Genomic DNA, 13,467 nt, shown 5'->3' on the forward strand with positions numbered 1-13,467 from the left:
CAGGGTCATATTTTTTTTTATTTGTAAGATGCAATAAAAAGGGCTGAAGAAGATTCTGGTCATATCTGAAGAGATATTTTCAGACAGAGTAAATAATTGCTCTAACATTTGAATTTGGTTTATTATAAAGGAACAGGCTTTAAATTGCATACTGAGATATTATTTACTTTTTTTTCTTTTGTTCAAAGGTGTCCAAGGGGTTTCTAGCCTGATGCCTTAATCACTATAGCAAATTGGCTCGTATTGTGTACTTAAAAGTATCCAAATATGTCTCACTAAACCATAAAGTTGCATGCTCCCATTAAGTGTGTTTATGAAGAGATGCAGCTAATCAAACAAAGGTAAGGTTTTATTTGCAAGGGAAGAAACCATGTTAAACTAGTTTACATCTTATTTGTTAACCAAACTTTATGAGTGGAACTAATAGATATTCAAAGACATATTTGCTCCTGGCTATATTATGTTCACAGAAGGCTTCATTTTAATGGAAAGCTACAATTCTTTGCATGTTTCTTTGGATATAAGTGTCAACCAGCAGTGGAATATACTAAATATCTTGCTAAATATCAGTGTAGTGACTAAAGTGTCATACATCTGCTGATTCCTCCAGTTCAAAGTTAGCATATTACTTAATGTTCAGTTTTATAAAAGCTCTGTTTTAAAAAAACAGTCTGAGACACCTTATCTACAATTATGTTCAGGAAACAATTATAGGCCAAAAGCAGTATCAGTAAATTTGATTAAGTCCAACTCGTTCCCCCAAAAAGCTGAGAATCTCAAAATACCTTTTTGTGACCGTTCCCATCATTTTCCAACCATAGTTGATAGGGAAAAAAAGTTTCCCACTGTTTTGATCCAAGAAGTGAAATCTGTAGCATCTCTCTGCCCACCCCATCCCTCCCCAAACGAACTCACTTGATGACTTTGGAGCAGTCTCTCTGGCTCCACATTCTGTGCCGGATTCCACACTAAAACTAAGAGATCCTATCATTACTAATCTGAACTGGACCGAAAATGCATCCAGATTGCAATAAACTAACGATGCAAAAGTTTTCGTTATTTTCAATGAGTTAATTTTTGTCAGTTTAGTCATGTTTTATTCAATGGTCTGGCTCCCTTGGAAACTTGGAGCGACCAACCTACCCCATAGTTGGAGCAAAATGGGGGTCCGAGAACTTTTAGGGCAGAATGTCGTGGAAGCAGCAGTCCCACAAATAGGGACCCATCTCCAAAAGAAAGCGACTGCACCCTGAAAGCTCTCGTTTAGCTTAGCTCCGAGACAAAAAAAAAAAAAATCCCGGTCAGCGGAGCTTCTATTTCTAAGCAGGAGAGAAAGCCCGGTCACCTGAAGCGGCTCCCCTTGAGCGCGGAGAAAGGTCGCGTTTTAATCCCTTTTACCCTCCGAAAGTCCCTTCTTTACCCTCCCGCCTCTTCTCTCAGCGCCTCTTCTCCGCGTAGAGGAGGCGCCGCATTCTCGCGGCGATTGGTTGGGCCTGCTGCCAATCGGGCGGCCGAGGGGCGTGGCTAGGCGCGAGCCGGCTAGGCTCTAGTAAGAGCAGAAGCAGCCGTCCAAGTCAAAGCCTCGTTGTTGCCGGAGCCGCGACGCTTCCTTTTTTTACCACCACCCCCCCCTTCTCTCTCGCCCTACGCAGTCAGGCAGCGAGCGCAGACCTCGACTCCCAGCGCTGTCCGTCTAGGGCACGCCATGGAGGAGGAGCGGGCCGGGGAGCAGATGAGGCCACTACTCACAACGGTAACAGAGCGAGGAGGCAGAGGCTGGGGGGCAAAGTTGGGGAGACAGGAGGAGGGTCCCCCTTCCCAGTCAACCGGGAGTTCCCTGCGATTGCTGCTTTTCCCCTTTGTGGGGGCGGAGCCCGGTGTCTTTTCTCTTGCCCGGCAGCCCGGTGGCTAAGGAAGCGCCGCCGCCGCCGCCGCCGCCGCCGCCGGGCACTTTAATCCACAGCTCGGCTTCTTGGTGTCGGCTTCTCCCTCTGTCACAGGTGTCAGTGCAGGAGCCGTGTGGGGAGGGCTACGGAAGACTTCTCCCTCCTCCTTCCTCTGCTCTCCTTTCCTCCGTTCATCTCCAGGCAACAGTGCGTGCAGCCAGCCAGAGCCCCAAATAACAGTACTGCTGTCGCCTCGTGAATTCAGGGGATGGTTAGGATAACCTGGGCACTCATCCGTTTAGTTCTGGTGTTAATTCTTCCCTTTCCTCTGGGCGAAATGTTTCTCGTCAGCATCTTCTAATGCCCCAGTTGCTCGTTTCCTGTTTCTGTGTGTGCGTGACACAAACAGAGAGAGACTTTTCTTTTTACAGCCTCCTGTTCGTTGCTTTCGTTGCTTTCGTTTAGGCCGATCTCTAGATATGGTGAGGGCAGGCCAGAGAGAGCGAGCTTGGTCTCTTTGTTCCCCACCCAGCGCTCTCTGTCTTTCTCTGTCTCTTCCATCCACACACTCATTTCAGAATTTCAGACCACAGTACACATGGAAGAGTGTCAAGTAAGGTAAAAGAGGACAAGGAGAAGACTGTAAAATTAAACTTGGTGTATGTTCTGGGCTGGAGTAAAAACTGTGTAGATGAATCTCTGGGGCAGTTGCAATGACTCATTGTGAAGCTCTCCTTACCATTTCACTCTCTCTGGGAGTGCAGACACATGGCTTGCCAGGACCACTTCTTTTGTCCTCAGAGCTTGCTGTCATATGGAGCTCAAGGAAATGATGTGCTGTTTCTAGGGCCTTTTCATTGCCACTGTTTATGGAGGTGGTCATCAAGGGATAATATAACATTCACTTTACTTCCGTTTGAGAGGAGTTGAAATGAAGCAGTCACATGCCTGTTCAGTAAAACTGGGTTTTTTCTCACTTTGATTTTGGGGAAGTGTGATTTTTGTTTGGTGGTGAAAAGCTCAGTTTAGGTGAAAGTTTTACATTTGTGTGTGTGTGTGTGTGTGTGTGTTTAGTTTCTGCCATTTATTTTAATGCTAACCATGAGTTCATTGCCAAGGTTTCTTGAGGCTATGGTTTGGCAATTAATCTAATTTAATTGGGTAGTAAAAATGGGCACTAGGTAATGGAAAGCTTTCCTGACAGAATGATAAGCAAACAAATACTCTGCTGTAGAAGCTTTTTTTTAACTGTTACTTTTCCTACTCTGTAACTCTATTAATAAAGAAGCTAAACAGTAGCTTTGACCAAAATACACATTATTCATAATGTAAGATAGTGGGTAAACATTTTGAATAACATCTCTGTGTCCCAGAAAAGCAGTTTAAATAATATCCACTCAGATCTTTCACATCTCTCTGATATTTGCTGTGATGCTTTTGCATAGAATTCTTATATAAATGCATGACATGTTTATAATTCAGATTGTTTTGAACTCCGAGCATATTATTTTGAGTGGGAAACTATTGTTTCAGGTGTAAAATTTAAAACAGCGCATTTTAATTTGAACACATTTTGAATTTGCTTTGAATTCAAAATACACATTTTGAATTCAAAACAATTGACATTTAAAATGTATATCCTGGTTTATTAATTGTTCCCAGGCAGGGCTCATTTAAACCCCTCATAGCTATAAAGAGGTCTTCAAAGGTAGAGATGGCTTCTGAAGTCCATATATGGCTGAAAGTTTTAAACGTACACCTTCAAAGTTGATTGAAATGCCTATTAGCAAGACTTTATTGTGAAACAAGTCTTATATTCTTGTGATACTGGCCATAGTCGAAAGAGAAGGGACTTTTGGCCTGCCTTTGAGCCAGCTTCTCCCTCATTTCCCTCCTTAAAATGGTGTAATGTGTGAAGAGAAGGATTTAACAAAGTTTTGAGAAAATTATGTGTGATTTTTCTGGTACTTTACCATAGTTGTGGAAGAAATCCATTAGTACTCACTTTGTAGAGTTTAAGTATTATGTCTTTGGATTGGTTTTATGTATATATAATACTTAAAGGGCCTCTTTGACTCTTCTAAATATTACAAGGTTAAGTGTCTGAGGAGATTGATTGTTTTTGACGTTGTATATTGAGCAAAAGGGGAATAGAAGTTTCATCATATTATTTGTTCTCTTATGGTTTATCCTTTTCCCACTACTTCAGCTATTGTCTCATTGGGCTAAATACAATTTTTCATTGACACATTATATATGATTTTTTAAAATCAAAAGATAGTTGAAGTATAATAGTGCAGCTTTTGAATTCTTAAAGATCTATGAGGTTGATAGATCTCAAATGGACTCTGGCCATTTTCTTGTCTATAGCAAAGAGAGCACTAATTTATGCAAATTAAAATGCTTACATAATGAAATAGAAATATGTTTCTGTCTTGTGCAGCATTTGTTTATTTATTCAATTCTATAACTGCTGACAGCTATTTAACTGTCCAGTTATCTATAGTTTATTTAAAAGCACAGTATTCATTTCTTCTTTTCTGGTTCCTAACCAGTTCTTTCTGATGATTCAGTTACAATCATACTTATCTTAGTTCTCTCCCTCCCCCATATACACATCTGCCCTTCTGTGGAATCTGAATGTACAGTTGATTCTTACTTCCTTCTCATTCAAGAAGGCTCTTAAAATCATGTTGTTTCAATAGATCTTTAGATTTTATGTTTTTCTATATCTATTTTCAATATTATGTAGTTACTGATTAGTGTGGTTTTTAATTGCTTTGTAATATTTTGTTTGTTGTATATCTCCAAGAATCAATCTGATTGGGGCATTATATAATTGTTGTAAATAAACATCATGGTGCTTTCCTCCTAGCCTACAAATACATTTGAAACTTTGTAGATAGTTGATAGTATTCTTTTTAATGGTTTTCATATTAAATAAGCAAACCAACTGTTACTTGTTTTCTTACTATCCCAATGTATTTTTAGTTTCATGTTTTTATTAAATTTTTATCTTTAATAATTCCTACTTGGAAGATAATTTAAATATAACTATAAGCTAAACCCTATAGATATCTCTCTTGTAATATATCTTGTCCAATGAATGTATATGCAAACATTAGTTCTGTCTTGTTAATTATCCCAACAGCAAGGTGAGCATTTCAAAGGTGGAGAGTGGTTGGAAGTCAAACAAAAGCTGAAGGTGTGAAATTGATTGTTCTCGTCAGTTTTCAGCCAGATGTCCCAGTACCACTGGGGCAAACATTCTAAAGAGTGGTGAATGGGAAAATTATGGTCAATTATGTTCATGTGATCTTCCTCTTAGCAACAGTCTCACTTAGCAACTGAGTTGCCAATCCCAATTGTGATTGCTAAACAAGGACTACCTGTATTATGATTCTAAATAGTGAAAATAAATGTTTCTAGTTGATTGCTCTTGCAAGGCATGGCTTGCAAGAAGGCTTGTAATTGGTGCTGACCACAATTAAATTATGCTATGCCTTAATTGTGTTTTATGCAGTCTTACTGATTATTTATATACAATTACCTATAAATAGACAATACAACACTATGAAAACAGTTTGAAGTTGTAATGTGGGATTCATAAGGAGATAAATAATATTATATGCAATAATTTTTCCTTAAAATTTGTGACTGACTCTAGATCTGATGATTTCAAGGAGTCCACCCTAAAAATAAATAGGACAAGTTTTATATGGCTACTGTATTCTTTAATTGTTTCTACTGCCTAACTTATATTGCAGCCTATAATTACTGTAGCCTACTCCCTTAGTATTACCAGTATTTTTTTTTCAAAATCCATCTTTCAAGGCTGCATAACTGGAACACAAAAGCAAGAGCAAATTAAAGTCAATCTTTTCTAGTAACCAATGATAAGTGATGTCTTGGAAATATTTTTGGAGACCTTAACTGCTTATAAGTTATAAAGTATTCTTTACTTAAATAATAGTGCATTATCATTCACCATTAATTTCAAATAATTTGTGAATTAATTAGAATTTAGAATTAGAATTATTAATTAGAATGTCTTTCCTCATTTAGGAAAGCCATACTTTTCATCTTTTTTACTGTGAGAAGTTGATAAAAATTGATTTGCCATATCTTTCTACATGTGCTATATTCCACCAATATATTATATATCTATGTTTTGAAATTCACAATGCATACTCCTATTCATTTTCTTGATTTTTGTCTAAAATCAGCTTTTTACAAACTGTTTTTAAGACAGATACATGGAGCAAGTAATTTTTTTGCCATTGGTAAATACAATATATGTCAAAATTGGAACAGTATCTTGTTACTTTTAAGATTTTGCTGTATGATATTTGCTACTTACGTAAAATGAAAATCAAATACAGACATTGTGAAATTGATTAGAAAGAATTCAGCTTTAATTTGCTGATTAAATTTATTTATGAAATCCTTTAGGGTATAGATATATTATGAAAAAAAAATAAAAACCAGGTAGTTGCCAGCAAGAAATTGATAGCTAAGGAAAAATTTACAAAAACAAGCAAAGAGTTCTTGTGGAGTCCCTGATGCTGTCGTTTGGCTGTTTGCAGGCATTTAAGTATTGGACTAGGTAACATCATCAATTCACCTCCCACCAAAACTGGAATGGCAAGCCAACAGGGAGACAAACCCATAGTTATTAGCACTGATGATGTTACCTACTTGTCTATATGAAACATCTGCAAACAACCAGCCAAACTCATGAAGGACTCTCCAGTCTAACCCTGAGCTACATATATTCTCTTCTCCTGAAACTGTGTCTTATGTGTAAACATTATTTGGAACTATTTATATTTCCTGGAATACACAACTCTGTTATATTTAACTAGGACTTCCTTAAAGGAGTATATCTTTTTTGAGACTACAGTGGTAACCATACAGATTTTTGGAAAATACATATCTGAGATTAAAGAAGTAGTCACATATCGGTGATATATGGCTGCAACCTGTTGTTGCCTTTATACTATGTCAAATATGTATTTTCCTGAGGTACAGATAATCAGGTAATCCTTGATTTATGACAGTTGAGCCCAATTTTACCACCTTTGTTGCCACAATTGTTTAAATGAATCACTGCAGTTAGTGACATGGTTGTTAAGTGAATCTGGCTTCGCCATTGGCTTTGCTTGTCAGAAGGTTGCAGAAGGTGATCCCATGATCCCATTACACTGCAGCTGCCATAAATATGAATCAGTGGCCAAGAATCTGAATTTTGATCACCTGACCATGGAGATGCAGCAATGGTCGTAAGTATGAAAAATGGTCAAAAGTCATTTTTTTCACGGCCATTGTAATTTCAAATGGTCACTAAATGAATCATTGTAGGCTGAGGACTACTTATAGCTGTGTGGTGTCAGCCTTTTGAGGCAGTCCAGATAAGAAGTACATGAGTAGTAACTGTATCTTTATTATAAGTGAAAACCATAAGTAGTAACTGTATCTTTATTGTAAGATTACAGTAACATAGCTTTGCAACTCTGAAAATACTTCTCCCTTCCTTTAATTTTGCTTTCCAGAAAACTAGCACAGATCCTTTCTGAAATGCTTTCCAAACCTTTTTCTTTTTCTTTTCTGGACTGACAGTACCTTTTGTGTCATGATTGTCTAGGCTGCAACTCTTCCTCTTATCTCCCAAGATCAGTGACGTGCAGTCAGGGGAGGCAGGGGAGGCACAGCCTCACCACTGTCATCATGAAAAGAAAAGAAAATGTAAAGGGAAAAAGGTGAGAGCTGAGGTCAGACTGAGCTAGTTGCTGCCTGAGTCTGCCTCACCGTGGATGACTGCTTAACTGTTTAAAAAAGCCTCTAAAAAGCACCCTCTACTATAAGGCAGGAGAACTGTGTGCTGCTCCTAGGTCAGGAATTTTTAGGCTTTTAACCCTTAAGTTAAGCAAGGGTTAAAAGCCTAAAAATTCCTGATGTAGGGGAGGCACCCAGTTCTGCCTCATAGTAGAGGGTGCTTGTTTGGGTGGGGCTTCTTCAGAGAAGCTTTGTTTGTGTGTTTGAGAGAGAGTTTGTTTGAGAGAGAGTTTGTTTGAGTGAGAGAGGAAAGGGGGTAGGAGAGGCAGGGAGGGCAGCCCACCTTACCCGGCCGGAGGGGCATCGCCTCTGGCTCCAGTCCAGCCTGCGGTGCTTGCAGCCCCCACCAGCTCCTCCAGGGACTCCCAGGCTCGGTGCCGGAGAGCCGCCATGAGAGAGGCCAGCCAGGTTGCCCGGGCGGCGGCAGAGGTTCCCTTTCTTCTTTCGGGCGGGGGAAGTGGTGGGGAGAGAAGCTTCCTCTGCTCCGTCTGCACCCCACCTGCACTGCCCTCGCCCGACAAGACTGCCCCAGATGCCACGAAGCTCTGGTGGGCGTTGCTGTGGCCAAATCCCGGGGCGGAGGGTGGCAGGGAGGCTGGGCCAGACTCTTCACGGGGTGGCAGGCTCCCCTGAGCCGGGCTGGACTTGGTTGATCCCGACCGGAGGGCTCGGGTGCTGAGGGCGCAGTCGGGGGAGCCGGGCTGGCGCCGCTTGGCTCTTCTCTGTGGAGCAAAAGGCAGGTGGCGGCAGGTGGACGCTCAGAGTCCCAGGAGCCATTCCGTCAAGCACGGCGCTCCCTCACAGCTCTCGTCACCCCATCTGGCAGGTGCTGCCGGCCCGGGAAGCAGCTGAGCTGGGTAGTCCCGGCTGGAAGTTCAGCTTCCAGAGCGGGCGGTGCAAGCGGCGGTGGGCTCCTTCGGGCTCCCGCCTTTCCAAAGCGTGTCCCTGTTTTTGCGGAAAGCAAAAGAATGGAGAAGAAATGGGGAAGCTTCAGGTGTGAAATGGGGCCGTGGAAGAGAGTTTTGCCCTTTGCTGGTGAACGTGGCCTCATTTCATGCCCGAAGCTTCTCCATTTCTTCTCCATTCTTTTGCTTTCTGCAAAAACAGGGACAATTCAGTAGCACAAATGATCCACTGGAATTTGTGCAAAAATTATAATATTAAAACAACAACAAACTGGTGGGAACATAAGCCTGAAAAAGTCATCGAAAATCAGATGGTCAAGATCCTATGGGATTTTCGTATACAAACGGACAAAATACTGGCGCATAACACACCAGACATCACACTGGTGCAGAAAAATAAGGTTACAATCATAGACATCGCAATACCAGGTGATAGCAGGGTCGATGAGAAGGAACATGAAAAAATCGCGAAATACCAGGACCTAAAAATTGAAATTCAGCGATTATGGCACAAACCAGCAGTGGTAATTGCAGTGGTAATTGGCACACTGGGAGCTATTCCGAAAGCGCTGGAATTAAATTTAAAACAGTTAAAACTTGACAAAATCACCATCAGTCAAATGCAAAAAGCTGCACTGCTTGGATCTGCACGTATATTACGAAAATACGTTACAACGTCCTAGGCTAGTAATCAATGCCAAATCCAGTGAAACAACTGGCCGCTGTGATACAATTGTATAATAATAATAACAATAATAATAGAGAAAAATTGTGTTTTTGAAAGTTTGAAGAACTGAGGAAAGCAATTTTTAAGACTAACAGAACTTTCTTCAAAGATAATAACAATTGTAATAGTCCTTTCATAAAAGAAGGCTTCTGTTATTATTATAACAGATTTTTGATCTGGGATCCAAATTAGATTTTATTGGGGACAACACTCTGATGCCGCATAAAGCAGGCAAAAAATTGCTGCCATTACTTGATAGTTCAAACATTTATTCTATCTCCTTTTTTAAATGCAAAAGCCAATCAGTTAAGATGTTTCAATTTACTATGTCTGAATATAAGCTTCATGAGTATTTTTTCTATCAGACATCATCAATGTGAATTTGTGTTTTAATGTATTAAAAAAAATTGATGTATTGTTTGCAGTGTCACTAGAGGGCACTGTCCCCATGTCTTGATTAGAATGTACAATAATATGTACAATAGAAGACAAATAGCAAATTGACTGATACTACAATTATAACATACTCTTAGGTTTATAGACTGCTATCTAGAAATTCTACTGAATTCAGTGGGACTGGCTTCTGAGTAATCAACAACAATTTAATATTACAGTCTTAGACCAGCGACCAGAACAAATAAAAACACTCAGTAGATATACACTTAAAACTTCTTATATAAAATAATAAATAACAAATCTATAATAAAATCCAGTGTCAATTTTACATGGTCTGACTATAAGATAGTTGCAATCTCTAAACTGTGTAGCCCATTGTAGGTTCAATGCTAAAAGAGAAGTGACTAAGCAGTACTTAGGCTTATAGACTACTATCTAGAAATTCTATTGAATGCAGTGGGACTGGCTTCTGAGTAGTCACATATTGACAATTTATTTTAATATGTGGCAAATAATGGTAAAAGGATTAATTTTCTTTTTACATCATACAAAGAATCAGAATATTTGAGTATATTTTCTTGAAGTGATTGTAGAAAGTGATGAATATGAATCACTTTTTAAATGTAAAAAAATTAAGTTTTTTTCATTGTACATGACTAATAATTCAGAAGCAGCATTGCCTAATTATGATTTTAATTATTTGTAACTAATTTATGTGATCAGCAATATATCAAGGCATATCAATCATCTTTTAGATAAGGATTCCTAATTGATTGATTGTATAATTGGATAGAGGATTGCTTTTTAAGTTTTAAAACTATACCTTCTGAATGATATTCTAGATTCTCTGATAATTTTTGCTGTAGTACTTTTACTGATTTACGTGATTAAGATTATCTATTTGCTATCTGAAGATAGCTACTTGCCTCACTAGACTGATAGAAAAAGCACATTCCAGATCCTTTCCCTGAAATGTTTCCATCCAATGAGAGCCAAAAAGCATGTCTGTTCCATGGTGGCCTTAGGTTTTGGAATATTATCTCACAGCAATCCAGCAGGCTCTTATTCGTTTAGACTTCTAGGTTTTCAGATTTTGATGTTATGGTTTTTATGTTTTGTGATTGTATTTTTTTAAGTTAGCCAGAATTGTGCTTCAAGTTAGATGGTACCTAGTATGGTGTGGTTTCCACCAAGGTCCTCTGATCCGGTGGGAACAATACTCAGATGTGATTGGTCGAGAGGTCTGACAGCTCCCTATAAAAGGGCTGCTGCCAGATAGAGTCTTTGCTGGATTGTTCATAGTTGTCACTTAATAAAGAACTGTTGTTGCTGAAGCCTGAGTCTTGCCTCTTCCATTCACCTGATCTAACATTGGTGACGAAGGTGGGATTGGAAGGCAACTAGGCACCAAAAAGAGAAAACACAATCAAGAAAGTCAATCCAGCCCAGAGCTAAGTGCGGCATCGAGCAGCCATCTTTAAGTGGCAAATTCAAATCTGCCTTGACTAAACAAGATGACTACACACACCCTACCAGCTCCGTATGACCCAGCCATCGAGCACTGGGACTCGTATATAATGAGGTTCGAATACTTCCTCAAAGCCAACCACCTCCTGGGCCTGTCCGAAGGCTGAAAGAAAGCCATGTTCCTTAGCTACTGTAGGCCAGAGGTATTTGACACCGTCCAGGACCTATCCCAGCCAATGCTGGTCCAGTCAGTTGCTTGGTTGGTGCTATAACAGACGTTAAGGACACACTACTTTCCCAAACTGTCTAAATATGTGCGGAGGCATGAATTCAACCTCTGTAACCAGAAAGAGGGTGAAACAATCAACCAGTATGTTGCCGAACTGTGAAAGGCTGTGGCCTACTGTGAATTTAGGGACTTAGATGAACTGTTGCTGGACAGAATCATTTGTGGTGTCTGGGACATTAATTTACAGAGGAGGTTGCTTGCCAAAACAAATCGCCCTGGACGAAGCTGGGGCTACCGAGTCTTTGACCAAGTCGATAGAGATGCTGCAGAGGCAGAACAGTCCCAAAAGTGTGCACAAGACCGCTGAAGTCCATCATTAGACTGCCAAGCGAGAACTCTCTGACAGCGAGGACGAGGTCTACCGCATGTGCACAGAGAAGAAAAGAGAATCAGCGCGGAAATTCAAAACCCATTTCCTGCCTTGCGCTGGCTGTAGGGGCAACAATCAGTGATCTGCCTGCCATTTCCAAGATGCCATTTGCCAGTGCTGTGACTGAAAGGGGCACATTGCAAGAGTCTGCCAAAGTGAATTCCCTGCAGCACCAAAGCAGCCAGCCACTCAGGCCACATGCCCAAGACCGCCAAGGCGAGAGTCATGGAAGCCATGGCAGAAGCAAACATGGGCAGACAACAATGCTATGTTCCAGACAACCATTGGCAAGCAAGCACACCACAGAACAAGAAGCTGAGGATATCCATCCTCCTTGAGGGATCTCCCTGCTCTACGGAGATCGACACTGGCTCATCACTGACCATCATGTCCTGGGCCACACTGAAGAAGGCTGTCTCCAACTTGAGGAGGCACAAGCTGAGGGCTCCAGACCTGCACCTGAGCGACTACCAGGGGAACCGAATCCCAGTTCTGGGCCAAAGCACTTTCCGAGTGCAATTCATAGTGAATAAGTAGGCTGTTACTGGGATTATGGGTATTCCTGACCAAATCTTAATGAGATGTTTTCTGTTCCATTGGGTGCATTAAAGATTGGCCTTAATAATTTTGTTTACACTGATGCTATTGCATTCTTCTTTGCATAAATTCTCACTTGAGTATTGTAATGGGTTTAGGATAATGATTTGACCTGAAAAAGTTTTAATGGAGTAGGGATCCATGGCCTCCACTTGTGCAAAAGAAGAGCTTTATAAAACTTGAAGATCTAATCACTATATGATTCTGGGCATTTAGATGCCTTTAAAGTAAAATACTATCCCATTGTATTTAAATGGTCTATTTTCTACTATTTTTACTGTGCAGGATTATTGAATAGCTATTTTAGCAAAATGAACATTTTAGATTTTTCAAAATTAAAAACCAGTTGATTTTATCTTCAGCACCAAATTTTATTCCCATTGCCCTTTTCAACCCTATTGGGTTTTGTGAAAATTATGGTGATGTCATCAGCATAGAGGAGTATAGGGATGTTTCATCCTGCTAGTCTAGGACATAAATGTTCCAGTTATAAAGAAATGTGCATCATTGAATAGACATATAAGTAAAAAAAAAAGGAGCAAGAATACACCCTTGTTGCACTCTTTTTTAAACGCTTCATGTGCCAGAAGGTCCCTTGTGAAATATGCACCTCCAACAAACTTGCTTTTTTTGTGGTGGAAGAGGCTTTCTTCCTGACTTTGTTTAAAAATATCTATTTATGATTTGCTCCGACTTCCAATTAGTTAGAAGAGATCAAAAATAATTGTGTGTTATCAAATATGGTATTAGTTTCATGCATAGATTTTATTCATGAAAAAAAAACAGTATGTGTATTCAAATTTATTCATACATTTCTGTTTACATACTTTATGTCTTAGAGTTGGAATGTAATTTCAGGGGAGAGTTCAAAATATATTATCAGTAGTGCTTTAGAAGAGCTTGACCTAATTTCTTTTCATTAGTACATATTATGCTGAACGGATTATGTACCTAATTTCAAGAGGTAAATAGTTTGGTGCAGCATATTGTCCCAC

At 39.9% G+C, this 13,467-nt stretch overlaps 1 protein-coding gene across 4 annotated transcripts in view; it reads left to right on the plus strand.

The window, feature by feature from the left end:
- The first annotated feature begins 1,548 nt into the window (after positions 1-1,548).
- Positions 1,549-13,467, plus strand: part of SLC4A7 (solute carrier family 4 member 7) — a 110,539-nt gene continuing 98,620 nt past the window's right edge. For 2 of the 4 annotated variants that reach the window (XM_081969821.1, XM_081969825.1), the window contains exon 1: positions 1,550-1,753. In XM_081969821.1, the coding sequence (XP_081825947.1) occupies positions 1,706-1,753 (48 nt within the window). In that variant the 5' untranslated portion in view covers positions 1,550-1,705. Of the gene's footprint in view, positions 1,754-2,384; positions 2,500-13,467 lie in introns of those variants that run through there. The other 2 variants (XM_081969822.1, XM_081969824.1) reach the window with 2 other exon arrangements.

Source organism: Natrix helvetica, assembly GCF_964273705.1.
Source record: "Natrix helvetica genome assembly, chromosome: Z".
In the NCBI taxonomy this organism is placed as follows: Eukaryota; Metazoa; Chordata; class Lepidosauria; order Squamata; family Natricidae; genus Natrix; species Natrix helvetica.